The sequence below is a fragment of the Chroicocephalus ridibundus genome, chromosome 9 (genome assembly GCF_963924245.1).
Source record: "Chroicocephalus ridibundus chromosome 9, bChrRid1.1, whole genome shotgun sequence".
In the NCBI taxonomy this organism is placed as follows: domain Eukaryota; kingdom Metazoa; phylum Chordata; class Aves; order Charadriiformes; family Laridae; genus Chroicocephalus; species Chroicocephalus ridibundus.
In genome coordinates this window covers 50,241,694-50,268,330 of record NC_086292.1, presented here as the reverse complement: position 1 = coordinate 50,268,330, position 26,637 = coordinate 50,241,694, and the positions used below count along the sequence as shown (strand labels likewise).

General features: G+C 68.5%; 5 protein-coding genes across 7 annotated transcripts; 3 read left to right on the top strand and 2 right to left on the bottom strand.

The window, feature by feature from the left end:
* Positions 1-5,670: 5,670 nt before the first annotated feature.
* Positions 5,671-8,286, top strand: LOC134520618 (peptidyl-prolyl cis-trans isomerase FKBP8-like). Of its 2 annotated transcripts, XM_063346256.1 has the most exons (8): positions 5,671-6,316; positions 6,394-6,560; positions 6,643-6,731; positions 6,976-7,193; positions 7,263-7,435; positions 7,511-7,588; positions 7,742-7,845; positions 7,933-8,282. In XM_063346256.1, the coding sequence occupies exons 1-8, from the start codon at positions 6,082-6,084 to the stop codon at positions 7,967-7,969; spliced, it is 1,101 nt and encodes a 366-aa protein (XP_063202326.1). In that variant the 5' UTR covers positions 5,671-6,081; the 3' UTR covers positions 7,970-8,282. The 2 variants fall into 2 exon arrangements, with proteins under 2 accessions (XP_063202326.1, XP_063202324.1); XM_063346254.1 differs by having other exon boundaries at positions 7,742-8,286.
* Positions 8,287-8,352: 66 nt separating this feature from the next.
* On the top strand, positions 8,353-9,087 carry SERF2 (small EDRK-rich factor 2). Its single transcript, XM_063346257.1, has 3 exons — positions 8,353-8,439; positions 8,649-8,757; positions 8,864-9,087. Exons 1-3 carry the CDS (start codon positions 8,433-8,435, stop codon positions 8,925-8,927), a joined length of 180 nt encoding a protein of 59 aa, XP_063202327.1. The 5' UTR covers positions 8,353-8,432; the 3' UTR covers positions 8,928-9,087.
* A 5,254-nt stretch (positions 9,088-14,341) lies between these two features.
* On the bottom strand, positions 14,342-18,658 carry SERINC4 (serine incorporator 4). The gene is given in 12 exon segments (XM_063346321.1): positions 14,342-14,623; positions 15,068-15,300; positions 15,303-15,386; positions 15,613-15,685; positions 15,985-16,111; positions 16,193-16,288; positions 16,573-16,784; positions 16,848-16,941; positions 17,025-17,104; positions 17,185-17,363; positions 18,339-18,485; positions 18,608-18,658. Coding segments are annotated over 12 exon segments (1,590 nt in total). The 3' UTR covers positions 14,342-14,409.
* A 1,861-nt stretch (positions 18,659-20,519) lies between these two features.
* HYPK (huntingtin interacting protein K) lies at positions 20,520-21,541 on the top strand. 2 transcript variants are annotated; one of them, XM_063345744.1, is made up of 4 exons: positions 20,520-20,746; positions 20,912-20,967; positions 21,117-21,168; positions 21,372-21,541. In XM_063345744.1, exons 1-4 carry the CDS (start codon positions 20,561-20,563, stop codon positions 21,465-21,467), a joined length of 390 nt encoding a protein of 129 aa, XP_063201814.1. In that variant the 5' UTR covers positions 20,520-20,560; the 3' UTR covers positions 21,468-21,541. The 2 variants fall into 2 exon arrangements, with proteins under 2 accessions (XP_063201814.1, XP_063201815.1); XM_063345745.1 differs by lacking the exons at positions 20,912-20,967; positions 21,372-21,541 and having other exon boundaries at positions 21,117-21,176.
* Positions 21,542-21,918: 377 nt separating this feature from the next.
* On the bottom strand, positions 21,919-25,744 carry MFAP1 (microfibril associated protein 1). Its single transcript, XM_063345743.1, has 9 exons — positions 25,554-25,744; positions 25,236-25,455; positions 24,936-25,065; positions 24,454-24,641; positions 23,834-23,942; positions 23,596-23,756; positions 23,192-23,351; positions 22,728-22,817; positions 21,919-22,600 (listed from the first exon to the last, which is right to left on the bottom strand). The coding sequence occupies exons 1-9, from the start codon at positions 25,630-25,632 to the stop codon at positions 22,418-22,420; spliced, it is 1,320 nt and encodes a 439-aa protein (XP_063201813.1). The 5' UTR covers positions 25,633-25,744; the 3' UTR covers positions 21,919-22,417.
* Positions 25,745-26,637: the final 893 nt, after the last annotated feature.

The following is a 26,637-nucleotide window of genomic DNA, read 5'->3' as shown; positions in this document are numbered from 1 at the left end:
CTGTTCTCGATCTTCTTCAGCTAATGCGAGTCCTTCCAGAAGGGAGTAGCAGCAACTGTCCCAATGTGCTCTGCTTCGGGCGCTACATTGATGCGGGTTTTGGGCTATGGGACTCTGGTCACAAACGCTTTTGCTGTCTGCGTGCTGCCTCAGCGAGTTTAGGAGTGTGTAGTACTTAATGTGACTGTTGGATCTGGACAAGTGCAGGCGTACAGTGCACAAGCAGCAGCAATAAATCAGCTCTGAAGCTGGTGCAGAAGTAGTCGAGCGCAGGGGAGGAGTGCTGCTAACTCCAGGAGGGCCAGTGCTGAGGGTGTTTGTCGCAGCCAGGAGGTTTCTCCGGAGCTTGTGCGTGGTTGGGACAGTTAAGACCAGTTAACTTAAGATCATCGCTTCTCTTGGCAGAAAGCCGGCTGGTAGCTGTGGCTTTTGCTTCAGGAGGGAGAGGAGTAGGATCTTTTGCTGTGGGTGGGTGGTGTGGGCTGTCGCTGGTCACCCTGGGGTGCGGGCAGCCCCGTGCTGATGGGGAGGGTGGGGAGTGAGGCAGTGGGTGAACAGAGATGGGCTGTTGCCCTGTCTCCGAGCGTCTCGGGCTGCCCGTGAGCTGAAGCGAGGATCAGCAGGCTCAAGGCTCTGCTGTGTTGTGGCAGTTACCATGGTAAGAGCCGGGGCTTGCTTTCTCCGTAGATTCCTCCCCCGCAACTCCAAAGGCTGCGTACCAGTTATTTATTGCTGCTGGAATTCTCCAGGTACAGTAGAACATGCAATGCTTAGCACACGGCTCTCTGTCTACAACAGCTATGCAGTATCAGTTCTGAAACAAGAATTCCTTCCCCAGCTACGTGGGTATCTTAACGACATCTACCCTCTGTACCCTGCTGCTGGCTGTCGGGTGCTCTGTCCCCCAGAACAGACAGGAGTGCATGTTTGGGGGGGCAGATACACGTGACATTGAGTGGTCCTTGCACCTCGAGCTGGCGGGACCCTTCAGCTGGCTGCAGGCTTCAGGCGGTAGTGCAAGGAGCAGGGGGCTACGACAGGCTCCACTTCAGACTGCTGACGACTACCTTCTGTAAAACCAAACCGGAGCTGTGCGCCCCTGATGGGCACGGGAGAGCCAGGGGAAGCTTTGCTGATCCTGGCTTTGCTCCCTGGTCTGTGACCAGGCCTGGTGGCAGCTGGGCGCTAAGCAGGAGTTAAGTTCCTTGGTGGCTCTGGCCCAAAGCCCTGTCTTGGTAAGCGTCGCTGCCGGAGCTGGACCAGCTGGGGTGAAGGAAGCAGCGGTTTGGCGAAGCTTTCTGGCAAGAAGGACAAAGGATGTGAGAAAGGGCGTTGGGCTGGGGAGTGCTCCCGGCTGCCCAGGTATCCCTTGCCGTGGTGCTGCAATTAAGCTAAAGCTAATGAGGCTTCAGCTGAGAAGAAGCAGACATCAGAGGAAGGCTTCTTAGGTTAACTCGGCAAACGTGATTGGCATGGGCCGGGGAAAGCTGGCCCAGCTCCGTGAGAGGGTTCAAGTAACATCCCCGAGGGTTGTCTCTGGCTTCAGCAAAGGGTCTCCAAGAGCCTGGCGCTGCCTCTGCAGCCAGAGCTCCTGCCGGAGCAGGAGACCAGCAGCCCCGGTGAAACGGCAGCAGGAGCGGCCCGGCAGTGTCCTGGGCTGCGGTGCACTCCTGAACCTCAGCCTTAATCTAACGCACCTTCGGGGAGCTGCTTCCTTCACCACTTCAGGAACAGGTACTGATAAGCAAGGAAAAAGGAATTGCAGCGGCAATTTGCCTAGGAGCTCCCTCTTCCTTCAAAGTGCAGGATCAGGCTTTTGATGTGAGACAGCTTCTGGCGCAGGTATTCACAGCGATTCTTCTCCTGGTGGTAGCTAGGATAATTTATGGACATTTATGGATATTTATATGGACAATGACCCTGAGGGAACACAGCCTGTGCCTGGCATCCAGCCTCACCTTCTTGAAGTGGCTGTACTCGTGCAAAATCGTAGCTTCGAGTGCCTGAAACCCAAAAGAGGTGGGTGAGCAGAGCCGGAGCACGGCCGTATGGCGCCATCCTGCCCCTGGGCTCCCCCTTGCCTCGCGCTCCTTCGTTCCTTGTTTCAACATCTTCATTTTGGCTCCCAGCTGAATGAACCTGCGGCTGACGTTGCCGACACGAGTGTGCAGGCGGCGGTACTCGGCGTAGTCGGCGCTGAACGCTGCCTCGTAGGCTCGGCGCTGCCCCACCGAGCAGATGGTGTGGTACCTGCTGCAGCGACCAGGAGAAGCGCGTTCTCCACGGGGCTGTGGGACCCCCGCTGCCGGGGCGGGGGCTGGCGGTGCCACGTCTTGGCGAGGCCCTTGGCGTGGGGGGCAGCGAGTGGGCAGGGCTGTGCCCGGGCCTGGTTTGCAGCCCGTGCTGCCACCATTGCGGGTGAGGCAGGGAGCTCGTCCCACGCTGCGGGGCTGGGACAAAGTACACGAAGGAACAGGGGACCCCCGTGGCAGCGAGTGCCAAACTTACCGCAAGTAATCCGGGGTCTCTGCTAAGGAGGAGCAGCTGGGCTGGGACCTGGCATCTACAAGGAGCAGATCGCGTTAAAGCTCTCCTGGGGCACTTCTCCCCTGCCTCCGCCAGGACCTGTCCCACCCCCGGGATGCTGGAAGGCCCTTCCCCAAGCCGGGCTCACAGGGCCCTGGTGGCCATGGAGCCCCGGGGACAGTGGGGTGCGGGGGCTGCCCCACTCGGCCATGTAGCTGCAGGAGGGACGGCCCCTGGCCATGAGGCTGCACTTTCCCCACATTTGCCTTGGCTTTTGGGCCAACACCTCTCTGCTTGCTAGGAGTCCTGTTTTGGGCCACCTGCCTCCTCCCAGGGCACCCAGGGCTCTGGTCCAGCTTTTGCTGCAGGAGCCAGCAGGGCCGCGCACCCCCGGCTGGGTCCCTGTCCCCCTCCCCCAGCAGCCCCCCACCTCTGGGGACAGAGGGGTGCTGCTCCGGGCACGGGGCACTCTCCTCCCAGCCATGGCCCGTCTCCTCCTCGCTCCTTGGGCTCTCCAGCTCCCCGGCGCGGCTGCTGGGGGCCAGAGTTCCTGGGTGCTGCCTGCTGAGCGTCCGCAGGAGGCTCCGGTGCCTCTTGCTGGCTCTTGGATCTGAGAAATCCAGCAGTGCCAGGCGCTTCTGGAAGGCAAGCTTGCTGTGCTGCAGGCTGTCCTGGCCCCCGCGCTGGGACTCGGTGCCACAGGGTCCCCCACCAGCCCAGGGCCATTGCGTCCCTTGCTTCATGCCAGCACTCAGGCATGCCCTGTCCTTTGGGCTGTGCTGGGGTGTCACAGCAGGGCCAGTGCCCCCCACTCCCCCCTGCGCAGGGGGGACAGGACACAAGGCAGAGTGCAGACCTCTGGAGCAGCTGGGCTGGGGGAGAAGGGGGCTTTGCCGGGAAGGAGAAGCAGCCCAATGCCTTCAGGAAGCCACTACCGTGAACCAGGCTCTTCCCACGCAAACCTGGGGGCTTCTGCTGCCCCGGCCCACGAGCACTCACCACCCCCAGAAGGTTCCTACCGGCGGCCTACGGGGAGCCGTGCTCCAGAGGCTGCTGCAGAGGCACCAGGAAGGAGGGGGCTGAGGGTCCACAGTTCTGTCTCCTGGGGAGTGGGATACAGCGGAGACCAGAGACCACAGCTGGGGAAAACGCCTCCAAAGGCCGAGTGCCCGGGCAGCAGAGGGGAGGGCCCAGTCTTGCCCAAAGGGTGCCGAGAACCCCGGGGTGAACGCAGCATGCTCATGGCCAGACTCCAGCAGCGACCGAGCACCCCCAGACCCCACTCCTCTCGCTGCTGCTTGCCCCCAGGCCCCTGTTCTACCTCTGCTGCAGTGGGGCATCCTGCTGCTGCTCCCGGGCCGTGTTCCCTGGCCAGTCCTCCTGCGCCCGGCCCACTGCCATCCCCTTCCCACGGCAGCAGCAGGCAGTGGGATCCACCCCCGCGACCTGCGGGGAGCGCAGCAGGGTGGGCGTGCTGCAGCGCTCCCGCACCCGAGAAGATGTCACAGCCGGTACCCGCACCTCCTCTGGCGCCGGCAGCAGCTGTGCCCTGCCGTGCCTGCCCGGCGGTGTCCGCACCAGCTTCTGCTTGCGATAGGGCTGCAGGGCCCGGGACTGAGCCGGGCTTTGAAGAGAAGCCCCAGGGCTGGCTGCTGTCGAGACATGGACATGTGTCAGGGACAGCTGGTCCCGGAGGAGGCAGCACTGTCGTCCCAGGGGGACAGCGGGCCCCCCCCACAGCCACCAAACCCCAGCCTGGCTGGGGGCACAGGCTCAGCACCCACTGTCGCTTGGGCCAGTGCCACCTGTGGCACCCTACTAACCATAGCCAAGCACAGCCGGATCGGGCTCAACAACTGCTCTGCTGCAGGGCTCCTCCGCCGGGGACAGACGCTCTCGCAGCGGTGAGCGGGTGCTCTCCCATGCACAGACCGTGATTTTCTCCTGGATGCTGCCCAGGCTGTCCAGTCAGCTCTCACCTAGCCTGGGAGAAGACAACACCTCCCACCAGTCGAGCCCGGCCCGCTCCCACGGCCCCGTGCAACACCCAGAGATGGCCCTGTGAGGTGAGCACCCGAGCAAGCAAGGGACGAGGGAATCTGTCCCCAGACTGTCTCCAAAGGGCCCATCTCCAGGGCTGCCACTGCCCCGGCCCTCTGGATGCCCCTATGGGGACTGGGGTGCTCGGGATGCTATGAGCTCGGAGAGGACCTCAGGGACTTTTAGAACCCGCAGCACTGGGCTGCTCGGGTGGGGACATCGGGGACCACGAGGCGAGCGGGAGGGGACCCGAGTGGGCCCTGGGCAGTGGTGGGAGCTGGCGCCCCAGGGCAGGGATCGCACACGTCAGTGCCCACGGTCCCTCCAGCGGAGCGTGGCTGGGGCTGACCCCGAGGCGGTGCTGCCGGCACAGCCCCGAGCACAAAGGGGACCGGGGGGACGGGGGGTCCCACAGCCCCGGGACGGCGGGGCCCAGCAGCTCACCGGGGCACGGGCAGCCGCACGCACTCGAAGCTGCCCTGCGGCTCGTCCCGGCCGCAGCGGGAGAGGGAGAAGGCGAAGAGCCGCGGGGGGGTACCGGGGCCTCCCGGCACCGTCAGGAGCTGCCAGTGAGACGGGCCGTCAGAGCCGCAGCCTCCCGTCCCCCGGGGCACAGCGGATTCTCCCCGCGGCGCCACCACCCGGCCCTAGGGTACCGGCCCGGCCCTCCCATCTCCCCGGTCCCCGACCCACTCACCCCCAGGCCCCCCCGTGTCCCTCCCGGTCCCCTAGTGCCGTGGGCGCCCTGGTTTCCTCGGTCCCCATCACTCCCCGGCAGCCGTGCGTTCCCCTGTCCCGCTCCATCGTCCCTTCTCCTCGCCTTCCCCGGGTGCCCTGGTCACCCCCGTGTCCGTCCCGATCCCCCCACGGCGTGGACGCCCCGGGCTCCCCGGCCATCCCCCGATCCCCCCACTCCCCGGCCCCCCCGGTTCTCCCCGGCCCCCCACTCACGCCCTGGCTGCCCTCGAAGGCGATCACGGGCCCCGGTGCGCCCTGCAACAGCAACGGGCGCCGGTGCGTTCTCCTGCGCCCGGTTCCCCGGTTCCCCCCGCCCGGGCCGGTCCCACCTGCCGCCGCCCGCAGCCGCGCAGCGCCCGCGCCGCCGCCGCCGAGAGCCGCACGTGCAGGAGGCTGAGCCGGGGGCCCGGCCCGCAGCCCCGGTACCGGAGCCGCCCGCGCAGCTCCGCCCGCGGCCGCGGCGTGGCCCGGAGTGCGGGACAGCGGCGGGCGGGGCCGGTCCGGTCCCGGGGGCCAGCGGCGGGGCGGGGCGGCGGCGGGAGCCCCGCGGCAGGGCTCGGCCTGAGCCGGCTATTTTTGCCGCCGGCCCGGGCTAATCCCCTGAGCCGCCTCCCGGTGTTAGGTAACGGCGCGGCGGGATGCGCTCGGCGGCGGCCCCGGCCCGGGCGGCCCCGGGCAGTCGCTGCGCGGCGGGGCCGGTGCGGGCTGGGGGCCGCGGGCGCCCGCCGCCGGGCCCCGGGGGGTAGCGGCGGGCAGCGGGGAGGACTGGGGTCCGGCATGCCGGGACCCTCCCCCGGCGGCTCCCCGGAGAGGGAGGCTGGAGCCCGAGGGCCGCCTCAGGGGCCAGGCCGGAGCAGGCGGGTGCGGTTCCTCCTGCCCCACACCGCCATCCCGCTGCCGTCGGTGCGCCAGGAGGAGCGGCTCTTCTACCGGCGGCTGGAGGCACTGGTGGCCCTGGGCCCCGGCGGCTTCGGGCCGCTCTTCGCGGCCGACGGCTGGAGCGACCTGACGGGTGAGAGCCGCGGGCGGCCCCGGGGGTAGCCGGGCCGGGGGTGCCGGGGCGGTTCTCAGGGCCGCCCCCGCCCGCAGAGGACCGGCTGCTGCGGAAGCGAGTGATGCAGGACGGGCAGGGCGGGCCGCGGCCGCAGCCGGGCCAGGAGGTGTCGGTGAAGGTGCTGGGCGCCCTGGAGGACGGCGGGCTTGTGGAGCGGGACCCGCGGCTCACCTTCGTGCCGGGCCACGGCGACGTCGTGCAGGTGAGCCCCGGCCGGGGCGCGGTGCGGGCCGAGCGCCGCCCGGGGCCGCGCCCGGCCAGCCCCGCCGTGTCCGCCTCCGCAGGCGCTGGAGCTGGGCGTCCCCACCATGCAGCCCGGGGAGGTCTCCTTCTTCCTCGCCGCCTTCCCCTACGGCTACGGCCGCCCGGGCAGGTAGGGCGGGAGGGCAGGGGCAGGGAGAGCAGAGGGACCGGGGCAGGGCAGGGGCGGGCAGGGGAAGGGGGGCCGGGGTGGGCAAGGGCAGAGGCTCGGCAGGGGAGCCGGGGCACGCAGGTGCCGGGCAGCAGTGGAGGGGCAGGGGGGGTAGCGGCCGGGGCAGGCAGGGGCTGCGCAGGGGCAGGGGGACCGGGGTGGGCGGGTAGGGGTCGGGCAGGGGCAGCCGGCGCTGTGCCCGCAGGGAGCCCGACGTGCCGCCCGAGGCGCCGCTGCTGTTCGAGGTGACGCTGCTGGAGGTGCGGGACGGCCCCGACCCGCAGCCGCTGCCGCCCGCCGACCGCCTGCTCCTGGGCGCGCAGCGGAGGGAGCGGGGCAACTTCCACTTCACCCGGGGCGACTTCGCGGCCGCGCTGCACTCCTACCGCCTGGCCCTGCGCGCCCTCGACGGGCCTGCCTCCGGTGAGACCGGGCGGGAAGGGGGGGCCGGGGCGGCGGGGCCGGGGCGCTGAGGCCACGCTCGTCCCGCAGCCCCGCCTGGGCCGCAGGAGGAAGAGGAGCTGCGGGAGCAGCGCGTCAAGTGCCTGAACAACTGCGCGGCCGCCGAGATGAAGCTGGAGCGGGCGGACGAGGCGCTGGCATCCTGCGAGGCGGCCCTGAGCATCAGTCCCGACAACGGCCGGGCGCTGCTCCGGCGGGGGCAGGTGGGTCCCGCACAGCCCCGCACCGCCCCCCAGCCCGGCCCGGCGGTCCGCTATCGCCCGCTCCTCTCCCCGCAGCTGCTGGCGCAGCAGGGCCGGGACGCGGAGGCCATGCTCGTCCTGCGGAGAGCCCTGGAGCTGGACCCGGCCAGCAAGGTGCGGCCAGACGGGGGGCGGGGGTCCGCGGGAGCCGGGTAGCGGGAGCGCTGGGGCCGTCGGGAGTCCCGCCGTAGCGCGGCTACAGGAGCACCGGGGCCGTCGGGGGTCCCGCCGGAGCCCTGCCCGCCGCAGCCGCCCCGCCGCCCGCAGGTGATCCACGCCGAGCTGTCGCAGCTGGCGAAGCGCCGCAGCCCCCCGGCCAGCGCCGCCCCCCAGGAATCCCTCCACGGGCCGGTGCCGCCACCGAGCCCCGGGTACGTAGCGGCACAGGCGGTCGGGGCGGGTTCCCGTCCTGGGCCCGCTCGGCCCCGGATGGCGCTTACGACGGTCCGTCCCCGCAGACCCCCGGCACCGCCCGCGGCGGAAGAAGAGGCCTGAGCGGCGCTCCGCAGCGCGCCCAGAGGAGCCGCCGCGCCGGGGATGAAGGAGAAGCTGCGGGGCCGCCGGGGCCCGGCCCGGGGGCGGCTCCGGGCACCCGCTTACGGGCACCCGGCCCCGCCCCCCGCATCGCCCCGCCCCTCCCACGCCGCTCACGAGGCCACGCCTCCGTCGCGTCACGAGGGGGCGTGTCCCCTGCCGTCCCCCGCGCCCCCCCCGTGGGCGCGGCTCCGGCGCCTGCGCTCCAGCTTCCGCCTTTTTCGCCCCCGCCGGCGGATCGGCAGCCGTAGCCCGCGGCCAATCAGGCGGAGCCTAGCCGGCGCGGCGGCCAATAGGCAGGCGGCATGGGCGGGCGCGGCGCGGCGATTGGCCGCGCCGCGCCCTTAAAGATGTGCGCGGGGCGGGGCGTGGGGGGGCAGTGCGGGACGTGGCGGCGGAGCGCAGGGCGGGAGGCAGCGGCGCCATGACCCGTGAGTGCGGGCCGCGGCCGGGCCGGGCCGGGGGGAGCGGCGCCGTGACCCGCCCTGCGGGCCGGGGCCGGCCTGGGGGGCGGGGGGAGCGGCGCCGTGACCCATGAGCGCGGGGCCGGGGCGCGGGCTGGGCCGCGGGGCCGGGGGCTGGGCCCTGGGGCCGGGCCTCGGGCCGGCCGGGCCGTTCTGAGGCGGCCGCGCCGTCGCAGGCGGGAACCAGCGCGAACTGGCGCGGCAGAAGAACCTGAAGAAGCAGAGCGACTCGGGCAAGGGCAAGCGGCGGGACGACGGGCTCTCGGCCGCCGCCCGCAAGCAGAGGTGAGCGCCGGGCCGGCCCCGCCGGCCCCCCCCCGCCCCCATTCCCGGTCCTGGCCCCGTGGTCCTGCCGGTACCGCTGCCAGCCCGGCGACGGGTTCTCCCGCAGGGACTCGGAGATCATGCAGCAGAAGCAGAAGAAGGCTGACGAGAAGAAGGAGGGCGCCAAGTAGCCCACGGCCGGGTCGGGCCGCCGCTACCCCGGGGCCGGGCCGCCCGCCGGCAGGATGCCCAGCACAGCCCCGGGGCCGGGCCGCCCCGCCGGGGACCCCGGCAGCGCCTCGCGCCCGCCTCGGGTCCATCTCCTATTAAAGTAGCTTGTGGAGCCCAGCAGGCCCTGTCTCCTTTCTCCGTGCGCCCGGGCGGGGGGGCTGGGGCTGCTGGGGAGCGGGAGGGGACGCGGCCGCCGTGTCCCCCGGCCGGGAGGGAGCGTTGGTGGCCGTGTTTCGTGACGGCGAAGAGGAGGGACGGACTAAGCACGGCGGTGGCGGTGTGGAGCAGCTGCATCTTCATGGTGAGGAACAAAGATGGGGCCTGGCCTGGGAGGTGTCTGCAGGCATCGCCCGGGGGTCAGAGCAGCCGGTGGGACCCCGAGCACAGCCCCGGGCGTGTGGGAAGCCTCGGGGGCGAGGTGTGGGCGGAGGTGGTGAGGGACAAACATCCTGGGGAGGATGGGATTGCTGGAAGCCTGGAGGAGTGGAACTAGGAAAGGACTGCGTGGGAGAAGGAGGGGATGCTGTGGGGGTGGGAAGGGGGGCGCTGGGGCCAGTCGCAGGGAGGGGGGGCAACGGGGATGGTGACTGGGCCGCTCCTGCAGCCGGTGGGGCCAAGTAGGCGAAGGAGCTGCAGCAGGGTGAAGTGCCAGCACCGCAGCACCTCTGTGGGGATTGTCTGTGGGGAGCGCAGCAGCCGTCACTGGCCACCTCCTGCGCTAGGTCTGGCAGCAGGGCCGACCTGCCTGTGGGGGCACACTGAGGTCCAGCCCAGCGCTGTGGCCTTCATGCTGGCCCACCATCCTCTTCACCTCCCTGCAGGGCCAGGAGAAGCGGTGTCAGATGGCCCTGCTGCCAGGGCAGGATGGAGCCCGGCGGCGCTGGGGGCCCCGCAGGGCTCCTCACCGGGCAAGGTGCAGCACGGCCTCCACCACGTTGGTGCCGTCCTTGGCGCTGGCCTCGCAGAACAGCGACCCGTGGGCCTGAGGGGACAGTGGGTGTCAGTGGGGTCACTGCTGCCCCGGCAGCCCCGAGGCGCACTGGCTTACCATGGCCAGCTGCTGCCCGTGGGCTGTGCGGACCCCCGCCGCCTCTGGAAGGCTGGGCCGCAGGTCCATCTTGTTCCCCACCAGCATGAGCGGCAGTGGCCTCTCGGTGGCCTGCGTGAGGGAAGGGCGGCTCAGGACTCTGCGGGGCCAGCAGCCTCCGGCTGCAGCTGCTGCTGTGCCCGCCTCCTCCGGCAGCCGCAGAGCTCTGCCGCACGCCGGCTGCCTCCTCTCACGTCTGCGCTGTGCCTGGGAGCACGGTGTGGGTCCAGACCCTGCACCTGAGGAAGCCCCGAGGCTCCTGCCCCTCCCCGTAGGGGCTGGGTGCCTGTCAGACCCTTCCTGCTAACCTTGATGTCCTCGATCCACTGGCGGACACTGAGGAAGCTGCTTGGGGAGCTGATGTCGTAGAGGAGCAGCACGCCGTGGGCTTTGCGGAAGTAGGACTGGGTGATGCTCCGGTACCTGGCAACAGGGGTGTCACCACCACTGCTGCTGTGGTGACCCCCAGCCCATGGGGCTGCTGCTGGAGCAGGACCCATCCCCAGCTGGCCTGGCACGGTGGCGGCAGCAGCCCCCGTCCCTGTGCTCTCACCTCTCCTGCCCCGCTGTGTCCCAGATCTGTAACGTGGTTTGCTCCCCATCCACCAGCAGCTGCTTTATCTGGAAGTCCACCCCTGCCAGGAGGGACAGTCAGGCACTGCTCCTGTGCCCTGGCCTGGGCACCGAGGGTGCTTGGGGCCAGGGGGAGCACAGGGGTGCTGGGGGGTGTACCGAGGGTGCTGGAGATGTCTCCTCTGAACTCATTAGTGCAGAGGCGCAGCAGGAAGCTGGACTTCCCTGTGCCCCCGTCCCCTGCCAGCACCAGCCGGTACATGGGGCAGGGGGACACGGGTTCCTCGCTCCTCTCACACCCCTGGTGAGACAAGTGGAGGTGAAGGGCTGGCATGGAGCGCAGGGGTGCCCCAGCTCCCCCCAGCCTGGCCCTTTTGCCCTGGATGGGGAGCTGCCAGTTACCTCTGGCGCGAAGGCAGGAAGCTTCTTCTTGCTGGAGCGCCCGTTGGAGCGGGGGGATCTTTCTGCATCACCTGTTGGGGGGCTGGAGGCCTGCTGGGTGACAGACACCACGGTGAGGGGCCTGAGCCTGGGAGCTGTGGGCAAGCAGATCTGTGTCCCTCTCCCCAGCCTGCTGCACCAGGCCGGGCACAGATTCCCTTACCTTGGTGCCCCAACGGGGGCTGGGGGGAGACCCATCCTCTGAGCTGCTGCTGAGCGAGGAGGCCGTATCGGAGCTGGAGGCTGAGCTCCACTGCTGCCCGAGGCTGGCATCGCTGTGGACCAGGTCTCCATCTGCCCAGGAGGCTGTGGCAGGGGGCGAGTGGTGTGGGGAGTTGTCCCCCCGGTGCCTGTGCCAGAGCGTGGTGCTCAGGGAGGGGGTCTGCAGCCGGTGCTGCCCCTCCACCCTCCATCGCTCACCTGCTGCGGGTGCCCTCTGGGCAGGCGGCGAGGGGGGATGGCTGCGGGGAGAAGGCGTTTCAGCACAGAGGCACCGTGCGAGGAGGTGAGGGAGTACCTGGGGTGGGGGGACTCGGTGGCCTCTGGCTCCAGGGGCTCATGTGGGTCCAAGTGCTGGTGACCGCCTGCGTGCTGTGTCTGTCGGAGCCGGGGGTGCAGGCGGGGCGAGTCAGGGCAGCCGAGCCAGCCTGCCGTGTGCCTGTGGGGGGACAGCATCCCTGCGCCCCCCAACCCGGGTGGGTGCCGGACCTGTCCCTCCCCTGCGGGGCTCACCGCTGGCGGGTCCCTGTGCGGGCTGAGCAGCAGCGCTGAGCGCAGGCGGATGTTGCTCTCACAGAGGGTCCTGTTTGTTGTTCTGGTGGGAGGGAGCAGCCTGAGGCTGGTGGGCAGCAGGGCACCAAGCCAGGGCAGGGCTGTACCCACAGCAACAGCACCCCCTGCTCCAGGCGGGAGCATGTCCCTGGCTGCCCCCGTGGTTGCTTCCCCGCTGCTGCCCGGCCAGGCTCGGACATACTGCAGCATCCTGACGTAGCTTGTGAACGCCAGGCTCTCCTCCGCCATCTCCCGCAGGGCCAGCTGCTCCCTGCAGGGGCACGGCATCCTCACGGCAGGGCCCCCACCGGGACCTGCCCTGGGCTGGCGCAGGGGCTGTGCCCCCGTGGCGGGGGCGGCAGAGCTGCCCGTGGCGGTGCTGGGACAGCCGGGGGGCCCCAAGGACACCCAGCGTCACAGGGCTTGCCAATGGCAGGCCTGGAGGGACGTGCCAGCAGCTCTGGGCAGGCTTCCCGGCTGCCAGCGCTCACCGCTGGGCCGAGTGGGGCAGCGCGTCCCCGATGGACGGCTGGCCCTCCCCATGGCGTCAGGGCAGGCAGCCATGGACAGGGTCTGGTAGAGCCCCTCCGCCTGCAGCTGGGCTCGGTGGGGCACCCGCTGGCAGTGCCGCGCTCGGCTGCTGCAGCGGCACATGGGGCTGGCACAGGGTCCCTGCAGAGCTGGGGACAGCCTTGCCATCCTACCCACCCCCCCCCCACAAAATACCACCTCTTGTGCTGCTGGTCCCGCTTGGACAAGTCCCCCCGCAGCTGATCCAGCTCCGCCTGCAGCTGGGAGACGCCACGCTCGGCCTCGTGAAGGCTGCGGCGCAGCCGGTCATTCTCCTGGGCAGGGTGAGACGGGTCCCTGCTGCGGCGCAGCCCGGTGCACCGGGGTCCCTCGGGTGCCCAGGGCTGCAGGGGCGCCCACCTGGCCCCATCCCGGCCCTACCTGGGCGATGTCCCCGAGCTGGCGCCGCAGTTGCCCAATGCCTGTCCCCAAGCCCTGTGTGGGTGCCTCCATCTCCTGGGGAAGGTGCAAGTCACAGCGCCCAGGGCAGCCCCGTGCCGGGCACTGCAGACCCCCCCTGCTGCTGGTGCAGCCCCCGCTGCTCTGGCCAGGGACCCCATGGCAGCTGCCCTGCCACGTGGGGACCGTGCCAGACCCCCGTGTTGCCCACCCCGCGGTGCTGCCCTTACCTCCTGCAGAGCCGTATCCTGCCGCGCCGGTGGGCGCAGGGCCTGTTGGGACCCCTGGCTGCGGGTGTCGGTCCCCGTCTGGCACCAGCCACCACCGCTGCCGTGTGGGGCCCGTTGGGCGCAGCCGGTGCCGTGGCCCCAGGTGCTGCCCCGCCGTGTTTGCTCTGCGGGTGGGGCGGGGGCCTGGGGCACCGTCCTGCGGCACCGCCGGTACCGCACCCTCCTGGGTGGCCCAGACGGGCCCCTCGGTGCTCTGTCTTGCTGCGGTACCTGCACCCAGTGCCTCCAGCCCCCCCCGTCTCCCTTCCCACTGGACCATACGGGCACTGGGTGCTGGCAGGTGCCAGGGGCTCCATCGGTCTGTCTGCCTGCCCATCCGTCCTCCCCGGGGCTTTGCTCGGTCACGGAGAGTGGGCAGGGTGGAGGGTGTTCTGGGGCGGCTGTGGCCACTGCTCCCAGCTGCTGTGGTGGGATGCGATGGGACAGGACAGGAGAGGCTGGAGCCAGGGCTGGGCATGGTGCCCACAGGACCCCGTGTCCCGGCGTTGTCCCTGGTGTGCTGGGGCAGGTCCTTGGCCAAGCGGCTTGGGACGGTCCCTGCTGCCCGGGCAGGTGCTCCCCTGGGGCTCGGTGCCCTGACAGCTCACAGGCACCTTTTGGGCCGGTGTCCCCAGCACCACGTCATGCTGGAGCCATCCCTGTGTCCCGAGGGGGGCTGGCTCCTCCGGGGGCTCAGCTGGGAGCGTGCTGAGGGCACCGGCCATGGGCTGAATGCCCCCCTGGAGCCCCGGTCCCCAGGCCAGCGCTTCCTGCTCTGCCACCCCCCGGCTTGTCCCCCTCTCCAGCAGAGCCGCCCCGAAGGCGTCCTTGGCCGTGACCGGTGCATGGAGGGGGCGGGCGCTGGGGTGCTGCTGGCACCTCTGTGCCCAGCCCCATGGCTGCAGCCTGCATGGCGGTGGACGGCACAGGCTCAGCTCAGAGTTTTATGTAAAAATGTATTCAAGGAGGTATTTACAATGAGCACACCACCGGCGGGTGAGCTGAGACGCGCAGGTGGCCGGGGCAGAGCCCCGCTCCCACGGCCAGCCCCGGGCCAGGGCAGCCGGGCTGGTGGTCAGTGCGTGGCCAAGGGGGAGCCCGGCATCAGCCAGGGCTGAGCACCCACCGCCCCGCTGGCTCCGGCTCAGCGTAGGACCCGTGTCCTCGGGAGCGCCCACCGCCTGGGTCCCCCTCAGTCTCTCAGATGCTGCCATCTCCTGGGACAGGGGGTCAGGGGAGGCCAGCGGGACCCGGCACAGGCACAGGGCATGGCAGGGACCAGCCCCGGCTGCTGCCGCGCAAGGTGCCAGGCACAGTCTGTCCCAGCAGGGACTACGTGGAGACACTGATGCGCTGTGGGGCACGTCGCCGTAGGACACGCAGGGCCGGGCTGCTGCGTCGGTGCTGGGGGGAGCCGCGGAGGCAGAGGGGGCTCAGCAGCAGCCACAGGTAGAGCAGGACACAGGCCCAGCATGAGGACACCTTCACCCAGAAGGTCGACCAGCTGCCGTGCGTGAAGGTGGTCTCCAGCACCGCATTCTCGTAGCTGGTGGGAGAGGGCGGGCGTTGGGCGCCCGGGAGGTGCCGGCACGGGGGATCCCAGCGCCAGCTGCGGCCACCAGGTCACCCCATGTCCCAGCGGCTGTGAGTCCCTGGGCACATCCCACCTGCCGTGGAGCCCCACGGCCCCCCAGACCCCAGCCCATCTCTGCAGTGCGCAGCCATGGGCTGCAGTCAGCGGGGGCTGTCGGTCAAAGCCACGCGCTTCCCCAGCAGGCGCCAGCTCGGTGACACTGGCGCAGCCTGGAGCAGAGGGGCAGCGAGGAGCACAGCACCCCCAGCCCTCGCGGGGAGCGGGTGGGAGCCGGTGGGGTGGTGGCGCTGGGGGGGTGATGGTGCTGGGGCGCTGCAGTCCCAGCTGGGCGGCTGCACCAGCAACAGGGAAGGGGAGCGAGAGCGCGGAGGGCTGGGCAGCGGCATGGGGCCCTACCTGAACCAGTTGGTGAGGGTCATCATGACGTAGAGTGAGGCGAGGAAGAAGACGAAGTGGAAGGCTGAATAGCTGTAGACCACGCGGTCTCGCTCATCCTGGACGATGCATTGTGCCCCGTTGGTCTCCTCCACTTGCTCGCACATCTGCTTGGTGCCTGGGAGAGCACAGGAGCACGGTGGCTCCTGCGCCCCCTCCTCGCCAGCCCCCCAGGGCTGGGACACAAGCACCCGAGGGCGTGTGTTGCTGCACCCACCCTGCACCCACCTCTCAGCTCCTCCTCCATCTTCTCGGGGCAGCAGAAGCAACACGAGGGTTTCTGCAGAGAGCGCAGTGTGTGGGTGACAGCACGGCAGCCCCGCCACGCTGCCAAGCTGCGCCCGGCCGCAGGGTCCGGCCCCACCAGGGAAGCCCCTTGTGCTTGGCTGGACAAACGTGCCTCAGGACCAGGACCTGGGGCTCAGGAGGGCTTGGGGCGGCGGGTCTGGGGTGCCCATGGCAGCAGGACACAGGGCACAGCTGTGGGGGGCCAGGACCATACTCACTTTAAACTCAAAGCTGTAGACTTTGACCATCCAGAGGGGCCCGAAGACCTCAGCAAGGTAGGAAGCTTCATTACTGTGCCCGTGAGAGAGGCAGAAAGTGTAACACGGGCACCCACCACCCTATGTCAGGCCCCCAGCCCACCCCATGGACCCGGCACAGCCACCGGAGACCTGCAGTGCCCGGGGTCACCGCGCTGCCCCTGCCCGCCTGCAGATGCCCAGCCTGCTCCAGCCCTGCCATCCCTCAGGACATCACCCAACCCAACTCCGCTGTCCCTGCCACGGGCTGGGGACAGGGTCCCCACGCAGTGCCTGTGGGGCTGGCCGTGCCCAGAAGGGACAGTGCCTACCCAGCGCCACGGGCACACGCACCATGCGAAGAGCACGCAGGCGTACATGATGGCAGCCCCCAGGACGGCGACGGTGGTGTCCTCTGTCTGCAGCTCATCCTGCCGGACGCCCGGGAAGCAGACGGTGAGGTTCTGCCCCTTGTAGAGCACTGTGAGGGGGACGGAGGTGAGACGGGTGCGTGCCCCGGTGCGTGTGTGGGGGGCTGCCAGAGGCAGGTGGGGACACCCACCTCTCTCTGGGGGGCGGCTGGACAGTGCGGAGAAGGTGAGGTACATCACGTAGCAGCTGATGATTGAGGACTGCAGCAGCCCCGACCGCGGCTGCCCTGCAAGAGTGGGGTCAGAGGTGTCACCGGAGCCCCTGGAGCAGCGGGAGCTGGTGGACGGGCTCTGCGTGGGCCACGGGCAGCCCCCTCCCACCGCTCCCCCGCCCAACGCCCTGTGCCGAGGCACAGGAGTGACCAGCGGGAGCCGGGTCCTCCCCAGGTGCCCATCTGCTTGCCCTTATCTGGGAGCCCAGAGCCACCACCCACCCCCACCAAGCAGCCCCAGGACGCAGCCGGCCCTGCAACATGGCAGCCCGTGCCGTGCCCTGCCGTGCCGTACTCACTGAGCCGCACACAGGGCGTGATGGAGATGAAGGACATGATGCCGCAGAGGCTGCCGTTAAGGGTGAGCAGTGCCTTGTTGAGGTGGCAGGCGGCCGGGTGGGTGTAGAACTTGTAGAGGAAGGAGAAGGCGGCGGAGGCGAGGGTGTAGAAGGCGGCGGTGGCCAGAAGCACGGCCAGGTACCAGCGCTTGTCCTGCGCGGCGCCTGTCAGCCTGCCGGGAGAGCGGGTGAGAGCCGGCAGCAGGCAGGCGCCCACCCGGCCCCCCGGCACTCACCAGTTCTTGTTCCAGGTGTGGGCGAAGGCGGTGATCAGCACCAGCTGGATGAGGATGAAGGCGAAGCCCCCGCAGACGCCCGTGTAGTGCCAGGCTGGGGGGAGAGGGCAGCGTGGGGCTGGCACGGGGGGCACACGGGGCCCCGGAGTGCCGGCTCAGGAGGGGTGGGGGACACACCTTGGATGAAGCCGTCCTCGGGGATGAAGAAGCTGGCGGCACAGAGCCCCACCAGCACCAGCAGCTTCAGGAGCCAGAATCTGCGGGGCAGCGAGCGTCAGGGAGACAGGGCCCCCAGCAGCCCCCCCCCTCGGCAGCCCGTCCCGTCCTGTCCCCGTACCCGTTGTGGAGCTGAGCGCGGCAGTCGGCGCTGGAGCGCACGTTGAGGAGCAGGGCAGCCTGCACCAGGTGGAAGCAGGCAGTGCCGAAGCAGACCCGGTAGACGGCCGAGGAGCCCACCAGCCGCTCACAGTCCGTGCCCCCGGGCAGGTGCTCGCACAGCACAGCAGAGAAGGGCACCTGCAGGCGGGGCGAGCGAGGGCATGGGGCTGCTGGTGTGCCCAGCACCCCTCGGCACCCAGCACCACATGACTGCTGACACCCCAGCATTGCCAGTACCTTCTCCATCCCCAGCACTCCTGGGACCCCCAGCACCGGCAAGTCCTGCATCTTTGGTGCTCCTGGCACCCCTTCCCCCCCGGCTCCTCCAGGACTTTGGCATTCCCAGCATCCCTGTTGCTCCCAGTACTCCTGTCTCCCCTGGCAATGCTGGCACCTCCAGTGCTCTTGGAACCCTTAAATACCCCTGGGATGTCTGGCACCCCCAGCACTCGTGGTACCCCTGGTATCATGGTTTCAGCTGGGATGGGGTTAACTTTCTTGCTGGCAGCTGGTGTAGTGCTTGTTTTGGGTTTGGGATGAGGAAATGTGTGAAAGCACACTGGTGGTTTTGATCGTTGCTAAGCAATCGGGGCCTTTTCTGATCCTCAAACCCCCCGCTCCAGCGAGAGCTGGGGGTGCAAAGGGGTTGGGGGGAGACATGGGTGGGATAGCTGACCCCAGCTGACCAGAGGGATGTTCCATGCCATGTCACATCACGCTCGGTACGTAAAGCTGGGGAGGAAGGAGGCAGGGGCAGGGACCTTCTGTGTTATGGCGTTTGTCTTCCCAAGTCACCATTACAGTGATGGAGCCCGGCTTTCCAGGGGATGGCTGAACCCCCACCTGCCCTTGGGGAGTAGGGAATGGATTCCTTGGCTTTGCTGGCGTGTGCAGCTTTGCTCTCCCTATTGAGCTGTCTTTATCTCAACCCACAAGTTTTTCCACTTTTACTCTTCTGATTCTCTTCCCCATCGCAACTGGAGGGAAAACAAGCGAGCGGCTGTGCGGTCCTGGTTGTTGGCTGGGTTTAACCCACGACAGACCCCCAGCACCCCCGGTGCCCTGGGACCCCTGGCACCCCAGCACCCCCGGTGTCCCAGCTCCCGCCATCACCTTCTCCCTGACGGTCTGGGCCACAGTGCGGGACAGCATGAGGCAGCACACGGCAGAGGCCAGGACATGCAGGAGCGTGTAAAGGATGCGGGTGCCCGTGGACACGCGGAGCCCATGGCAGGAGCTGCAGCCACAACTGCCGCACAGCTGGGGGGAGCACGGTCAGCAGGGACCCCATCAGGCCAGAGCTGCCCCCCAGCCTGGCCTGGAACCCCCACCCCGGTCCAGCCCTCCCATACCCCCCAGCCCCGCAGCCCCCTCAGTCCCACCTGGCAGAGCAGCGAGTGCAGGAGGCGGCCGTGCGCCCGTGTGCCCGCCATGGCCCGGCTTGGCTCCACTTGGCCCCCGCTGCCCTGATGGGATTAGGGGGGATTGTCGGCTCGGCCCGCCCCGCCATCTGCTCTCCACCACCTCCCGGCAGCCACCATTGGGGCGCTCTGCAGGAAGCCTGTCCAGGGTCCACCAGTGACCCCCTTGCCATGGGGAGCCCCGCCTGGACCCTGGCCCTTCACTGGGCAGGATGAGGCCGCGGCAGCCAGCTTGGGCATGGGGGGCATGGGGAGCATGGTGGGGCACGTGGGGTCCGTGGGGCGCTGGTCCCGCAGTGGTGCCATGGGGCTGTGCGGGGTGGCTGGAGGGCATGGGGGTCCCAAAGGGCTGGAGGGGTGCAGACACCCGTGGGCACCCAAGGGATACAGGTACCCCATGGGGCATGAAGAGGGCAACAAGCACATCCAGCCGGGGAGCAGGATCCCCCCAGCGCGGGCAGGAGCTGGGGACAAGCCAGGCTGTGCGGGGGGCCTGTTGCTGCCCCTGTGCTGGGTCTGGCTGGGATGGCGTCGCCTCCTCCAGCTCCTCCGCAGCTGCTCGGGCTTTGTGCTAGAACAGCCTTGACAGGGGTGCTCAGGCTGCGGCTGCGCAGGGCTCGCCCCACAGCAAGGCTCTCCCTTTCCCCGCTCTCCCCGCGGCGAGGAGGCCAGGCTGGGCAGGGGGCTGGGAGGGGACAGAGCCGGGAGAGCCGACCCTGGCTGCCGAAGGGACGCTCCATGACACAGCGTTGTCCTGGCAGAGGCTGGCGGCAGGGGAGCTGAAGGGTTTTGGCTCCCAGCGTGTTGCTTGGACACTGGCTGGGTGCCGGCTGCTGGTGGGAGGCGATGAGTAACTGCCTTTACACGCTGGGGGTTGTTTTATTTTTCCCCTTTCCTTCACAGGTTAAAGTGTCTGTATCTCGACTCATGAGGTTTTTTTCTTTACTTTTGCACTTCCTCTTCTCTCCTGCTCCTGCTCTGGAAGCGGGGAGCAAGCGGCTGCGTGGGCGCTTGGCCGGGGTCAGCCCACCACAGGGTCACCGTCCCAGGCCACCATCCCGCGTGACGCCCGGCTTCCCTGGGCATGGCTGAACCCCCACGTCCCACGGGGAGCAGGGAATGGGCTCCTTGCTTTGCTTTGCTTGCACGCGTTGGCTTCCGCGTCATTAAACTGTCTTTATCTCAACCTACAACTTTTTCCTCGCTGCCGCCGTTCCAGTTCTCTGCCCGCCCCAGCTGGGGAGCGGGGACCGAGGGGTCGCTGCTGGCTGGGGCTAAACCCCGCCGGCCCCGCGCAGCGCGGGGACGGTCTGTCCCCAGAGGGGACGCGGCGTCCCCGTCAGGGTGCGGCGGGGACGCGGGGTGCGGGAGGGATGCGGCGCCGGCGGGCCCCGCTCCCGGGGGTCTCCCGGCCCAGCCCCGGCCCAGCGGGCACGGCCCCGCCCGGGCACCTCCGCAACGGCGGCGCGGGCCCGGGCGCGTCCTTCCCTCGCGTGCGACTGCGGCGGGAGCCAAATCGGGATCCGTAACCCTCTTATCGGCTTAGCGCCGGCCCGCCCGGCGGTCCGGGGGGGGGGGCGGTGGCGGCGGCGGCGGCGGCGGCGGGGCCCCGCCCTCCCCGCCCGGACACCGCCGCGGACCCGCGCCTCAGCCGCTCCGCCGCTGCCGCTCGGCCCGCCGGGCTCCGCAGCGCCCGCCGGCGGCGGGACGGGGCCGCTGCCTGGGAGGCGGCGGAGGAGGAGCCGCGGGGGGGGGCGGGGCCGGGGCCGGGGCCGGGCTGCCCGCAGGGAGGGCGGGGCCCGCCGCCGCCGCCGCCGCCGCCGCCGCCGCCGCCGCCCTCTGGTTCCGGCGGGCAGCACGTGAGCGGAAGCGCGGCGCGGCGGCGGCGCACGTGAGCGGAAGCGCGGCGGCGGGATGGCGGCGGAGGGGGACGTGGAGCTGGAGCTGGAGACGGAGCCCAACGGCTCCGGCGGCGGCGGCGATGGGGCGGGCGGGCGCGCGGCCGAGAAGCCGCGGAAGCACGACAGCGGCGCGGCGGACCTGGAGCGCGTCACGGACTACGCGGAGGAGAAGGAGATCCAGAGCTCCAACCTGGAAACGGTGCGGCGGGCGGGACCGGGGCGGGGAGGGGGGCCGCGCCGCGCCCTGAGCACCGCGCCTGCACGGCCGCCGCGGCGCCCCTCCCGGTGCCGGTGCCGGTGCCGCCGGGCGCGGCGCTGGCCCACCCGGTGCCGCGCAGCGCGGTGACTGCGCTCGTCCCGGCAGGCCATGTCGGTGATCGGAGACCGGAGGTCCCGGGAGCAGAAAGCGAAGCAGGAGAGGTAACGGCCCGCGCTCGCGTGGGGCGCTGGGGACCGGCCGGCGGGTTCTGCCGGTCGTCTCACCGGCGGAGGCGGGAGGGAACCCTGCCGGTGGGGAGCGGGGGTACGGCCGGCAGTCTCACCGGCGGTTTGTCTCTCTGTTGCTGCAGGGAGAAGGAGCTGGCAAAAGTGACCATCAAGAAGGAGGACCTGGAGCTGATCGTGAGTAGGGGGGGAAGCCGGGCGGGCGGTGGCGTGTCCCAGACCTCGTCTGCAGCCGGTGTCTGGTCACTGGAACCATGCCCAAGGAGGAGGCTGGTGCCCACCGGCCGGCGGTGCCGGGCGGCCCCCGCTGCTGCTGCCCCTTGGCCTGGTCCCCGTGCCGTGCTGCGGCCGCTGCAGGGGCTGTGGCTGTTTCCCTGCAGATGACGGAGATGGAGATCTCGCGGGCAGCCGCGGAGCGCAGCCTGCGCGAGCACATGGGCAACGTGGTGGAGGCGCTCATCACCCTCACCAACTGAGCGCCGACGGGCACTCCCTCGCCGGAGACGCGGTGTGTGTTACCTTACCCAATAAAGGCACTGGTGGGACTGGGCTGTTGCTGTGGTCTGCATGGCGCCAGGCGCCTGCCCCTTCCCAGAGAGACTGGCAAGCAGGGCCGGGCCTGCGGCATCGTGCTGGCAGCACTGGACACCACTGTGACTGGAGTGGTACGAGGCGACCTGCCCCAACGCCGCGATGTGCCGCTCTTCCCACTTTTAACCTCGGACCCTCGTTCCAGAGCACAGCGGCTCTCCCAGGGGGAGCAGCTCCTGTCGCTCCACTGTCCCTGCTCATGTGCCAGCAGGTTTGGCAGGGGAACACTACATTGGCCCTTCCCGCCTCGGCAAGTCCAGCTGCACCAGCCCACCACGTCTCGCACGAAGGCACAGAACGGTTCAGCTGCGTTCCACAGACAACACGGACAGAATGTGTAAGAAAATGACCGCTTTAATCAAAATGACCCCACCCCTATGCACAGGTAGAAAAGCCAGGCCCTGCAGAGGCAGGGTGGGGAGACAGGGTCACTGCTGTCCCACACCAGAAAAGGGCCCAAACTGACAACAGGGAAAGTACAGGCGATAGGGAGATGCTGTGGACCAGACAGGTATAAAACTCCATTAATTCCTCCAAAAGCGGGTGTGATGGAGCCAGGGACGTTGCCTTGCTCCTGCCCAGCCCTGGCAGGTGCTGCCGAGGCTCTCAGGGTGGCTGCAGGCCTGGCCAGCACGGTGTGGCCGTCCTCCACGGCACCAGGGCAGGGAGCCCACTGGGTCTCCACAGTGGGACACCCTGTCAACAGGGCAGGCGTGGCACAGGGGCACAAAGGAAGGGCTTGTCACCACACGAGTCCTGGCACAGTGCTGTGTCCCCTCTGTCCCTGGCCAGGCTCCCAGCAGCTGGCAGAGAAGTGCCCTCCTGCCTGCTCCCTTTAAGTGGTTTTTCGCTTCTTGGCGGAGGGTCTCTCAAAGACGTCCCGAACGCCCGCTGCTTTCTGCTTGAAGAACTTGGTGTTCTGCGCGCTCTCCTGGCCCCAAGCAGAGTCGAAGGAGGTGGTGTCCTGGTCCACCAAGTGTGTGTACTTTGTCCGCCCTGAACGCCCGAAGTTCTTGACCTGCGGAGCAGAGGAGCTCGTGAACAGCTGCTCAGGGGGGATGCTGGGACCCACAGCTCCCCCACCGAGGAATCACATCCCCTCAGTGTGGCATGCAGAGCGGGTACCCTGCAGCCAGTGCACCCACCTGCATGACTTTGGGCAGGATGGTCTTGTTGAAATGGTCCTCGAGGGTCGGGGCACTGAAGTCCCTCTTGTACACCTCCTCGTCTTCATCCTGCAGCAGAAGGACACACATGCTCAGCCCACAAGTTTCCAGCAAGTGCCAGCAGCAGGCAGTCAGGGAGAGACACCAGAAGCCCATTTTGCTGCTCTGCCAGGGGCTGCCATGCTACTTGCAGCCCTATTAATCTACTGCTGAAGGTGGGTGACACAAGCGCTGTCCCCCAGCTGTCCCTGGCAGCCACCCTCGCATCCCCTTAGGCCACTCCTCCAGAACCTGGGCCATAGCCCACATGGAGCTGGCTCAGTTCTGGCAGGGTCCATTGGTCCAAACACCCCCAGCCCCCGGGCACCGCTGCTGGCTCCCCGCAGGAGGAAGTCAGCCCCGCACAGCCCTGCTGGTGCCCAGGCCCTCGCAGCACCACTCACCATGAAGAAGGCGCCGCGGTGGTAGTACTTCTGCAGGAACTTGTATTTGCCCTTCACTGCCTTGTTGGTGATGACCTTGCCGTTGGCCCGAAGCTCAGCACGGCGCTCCTCCTCCGTCAGGTTCCGCATGCGCTCGATCTCCGCCTTCTCCTTCTCCATGCTGGGCAGGAGAGAAACCCCTGAGACCCTGCGTTCCCCCAGCACCCTCCTGGGAGAGCCGCTGTCACCAGCTGCCGTCCGAGGGATTATACATTTACTGATTCCGTAGGGGACCAAAGGCACCCTGAGGCAGGACAGCCGTGCTGCCGAAGGGAAGCCTGAGAAAGAGATGCCTCAACTGCCCATGGGCCTGCGGGGACTGGGTTGTGCGTTCTCAGCCTCATATCTACACAGACAATACTTACGCTTCTCGTTCTTCACGGTCCCGTTTGATACGTTTCAGCTCACGTACTTTCCAGGCTTCGTACTCCTCCTCATCGTTCTCATCATCTGTATCAAGCGCATCCAGTGCTGCCAGCGAGCGCTTGTTCTCCTCCAGCTCCTTCTTTGCTTCCTCTTCTACGATCTGCAGCAAGGAACAAGCTAAGCCTGCTGCAGCCACTGCCCCGCTCCCTGTGCGACCCCCAGCCCGCCCCTCGGCACCTTGAGGGTGTACTTGCGCCTCTCCTCCGCCATCCTCTTTGCCTCCTGCTCCAGCTCCTTCTGCTTCAAGGCTTCTGCTTCTCGCTCCTGAACTGTGATCCGGTCCTTCCTGCAGGCAGGAACCGCAACAGCCTTCAGCCCTTCTGTGAGCCAGCGCAGCTGCCTGGCTCCTCACAGACCTCCCCCATCATGCAATGCAGCCGCTTTCAGCCTTCTCTCTCTCCAAGGACAGGCCGAGTCCCAGAGCTCTCCCCTTTCCAGCATCGCCCACACTGAGGCTACCACGCTGTTCCCCTACGGCTGCAGGCACGCATGCGAGCGAAGGGAGACCAGGCCACCAGCTGTGGGGAATGGCCCGCTGATAGCTTCCCTTTGCCACCATACGGCACCTGCCCGAGGGCTCTGGTCAGACCCTGCTGCGACTTTGACCCACAGCCTGATCCTGCAGCGACTGACGCAGCTGACAAGGGGCTGTCGGTGCTGGGATCGCCCCTCACTCCCTCCGGAGGAGGTGAACCCCTGCCCCACAACGAGGAGGAGGAGACCACAGCAGCAGTGTCTGCGTGGCCCCTGCCTCCTGTATCCTGCCCAGAGCTGACCCGCGCAGCTGCGTCACCCACTTGCGGATGAAGACAGGTTTGAGACGCGGCTCCATTTCATCCTCGCTGTCTGTGTACTCCTCGTACTCAGATTCTGACTCGGACTCTTCTCCGGATCGACCCTCATCTTCCAACTCCATCACTTCCATCTCCTCCGTTTTCCTCTCCTGTGCTCGCTGACGCATCATCCCACGCCGACGCTCAATCTCCTAACAGAGACAGACACAGAGGAGTCAGGTGACCAGCCCTGCTACCGCTTCCCTCTTGCTTTCCTGTATAAGAAGTGCTGGCGATGAGATAATACGCCCGTCCCTCTGGATGCAGAGTGGCCTCTCCCGGTGTCCTGTCCCATGCAAGAGTACAGTAACCCACAAGTTAAATCACGGCCAGTTGTGATACTTGTCCAGCTCCACCACACAGCCCACATGTCCGTGCAAATGACAGTTCCAACCTGTGTCATTCAGGGGCTTCCCTGGGCCCATTACTTGGCTTTGCAAGCGCACCTCATCATCGATCTCTTCCTCTTCCTCTTCGCTGGTGTCCTCCCGCTCCAGGCGCCAAGCTTCCCCCTCCACCTCTGAATCACTTTCTCCAACCACTTCAGGCTCCACGATTTTACGGTGTCTTGCCAGCCTGCAACAGACCCCAATTAAAGAATGTCACTTCAAATGCAAAGAGGCTGCATAAAGTTGACTGTTCATGACTCATTCCTAACAAGGCACTGGTAAATACCGGAACCGTCGAGTGTGAGCAGACCCCACACGTTCTTTCCCAGGAAGCTCCCTGATGACCCCAGCACTCACCGCTCCTCCACATCTTCCGCGATGCGGTTCTGGAGGCGCCGGAGCCGGGGGTCGTTGGCGAGCTCCTCCTCCTGCTCCTCGGGCTCCACCTCCTGCTCCTTCGCCTTCTTGATGAACTGGAACTCCTCATCCTCCTCCTCCGAGGACTCCATGGGTGCATAGTCAGGCCGCTTTCCCGACACGTACCGCTTCACCTTCACCTTCTCCATGGAGAGCTCGCCTGCAGGAGCCCGGGCCGTCACCGGGGGCCCCGCGACCGGGCCCGCGTCCCCCCGCCACCAGGGCTGGGCTGGTCCCGGCCGCAGCCCCCCCACTCACCCTTCTCGTTGCGGACGGGCACGGCGCCCGCCGTGGACTGGATCGGCGGCTGCTTCATGAGGGCGCTGGGGACCGACATGGTGGCGGTGGGGCTAGGGCCGGGACGGCCCGGGACAGGGTAGAGCAGCAGCCGCTAAAAACGTCTCCTCGCAGCCGTCGAACCGGAACCGGAATCGCACTCTCACTTCCGCCGGAAGGGGAACCTTCCGCGGAGTCTGACCGGACGTGACGCTCGGCGCGGCGGTCGCTTCCGGGCCGCGGAGAGAGGCCGCAGCCGCACGGGTCCCTCGCGCGGTGGGGCAGAGTCCGGGTAGCACCGGCTGGGGCTCCCGCTGCTCGGGCGGAGGAGCCCACCTCTAGACCCGGTCTCCAGACCCGGTCTCTGGCCGCGTCTGCCCGGTGCCGTGACGGCCGGGGCTGCTGGCTCTGGGGCCCCGGCCGTCGCCTGTTGCCCCTCCCTGGTACGGAAGTGTTTCGTGCGGGGCTGGGGTGGGAGTGACGAACCGCAGAGGCTCGTACGGCCGCCTGGGCGCCGTCTGTTCGGCGCCCCCGGCGCCTTGCTGGGCGGCGGGGCGCGCCCTGCGCCCGACGGGGGACACCGTCGGTGCGCAGCAGGGCCCAGTGGCAGAGCTGCCGGTGGGTCTGCACTGTGCCCGCCACGGGTGCAGCTGCTTTGGGGTGGAGCTGGAGCTCTGGCTCTGAGCCCCTGCTCAGCTCTGAGCCTCAGCCGTCCCACCCTGCCCACAGAGAGCTGGCCCCATCCAGCCCCAGTGCTGCCACTCAGGTCCCCATCTCCGGGGCAGCGAGGACAAGTGGCCCCTGTGCAGCTACGTATCCCACTGCAGCCGTTGGCACGGCCAGTGCCGGGTGGCAGGGCTGCTGCTGCAGCAGGACCTTCCCACCACACTGCATTGCATGGCTGGGGCATCTCCTGGGATTCCCGGTAGCACTGGCGAGGTGACGGTGGCAGCATGTGTGTCGGGAAGGGCTGGGGCCATGGCTGCTTCATGGCAGGCATCGGGGGTTTTCTGTAAGCAACTGGGTGCTGCCCACGTCAGCCTCCGAGAGGTGTGAGGTTTCACAG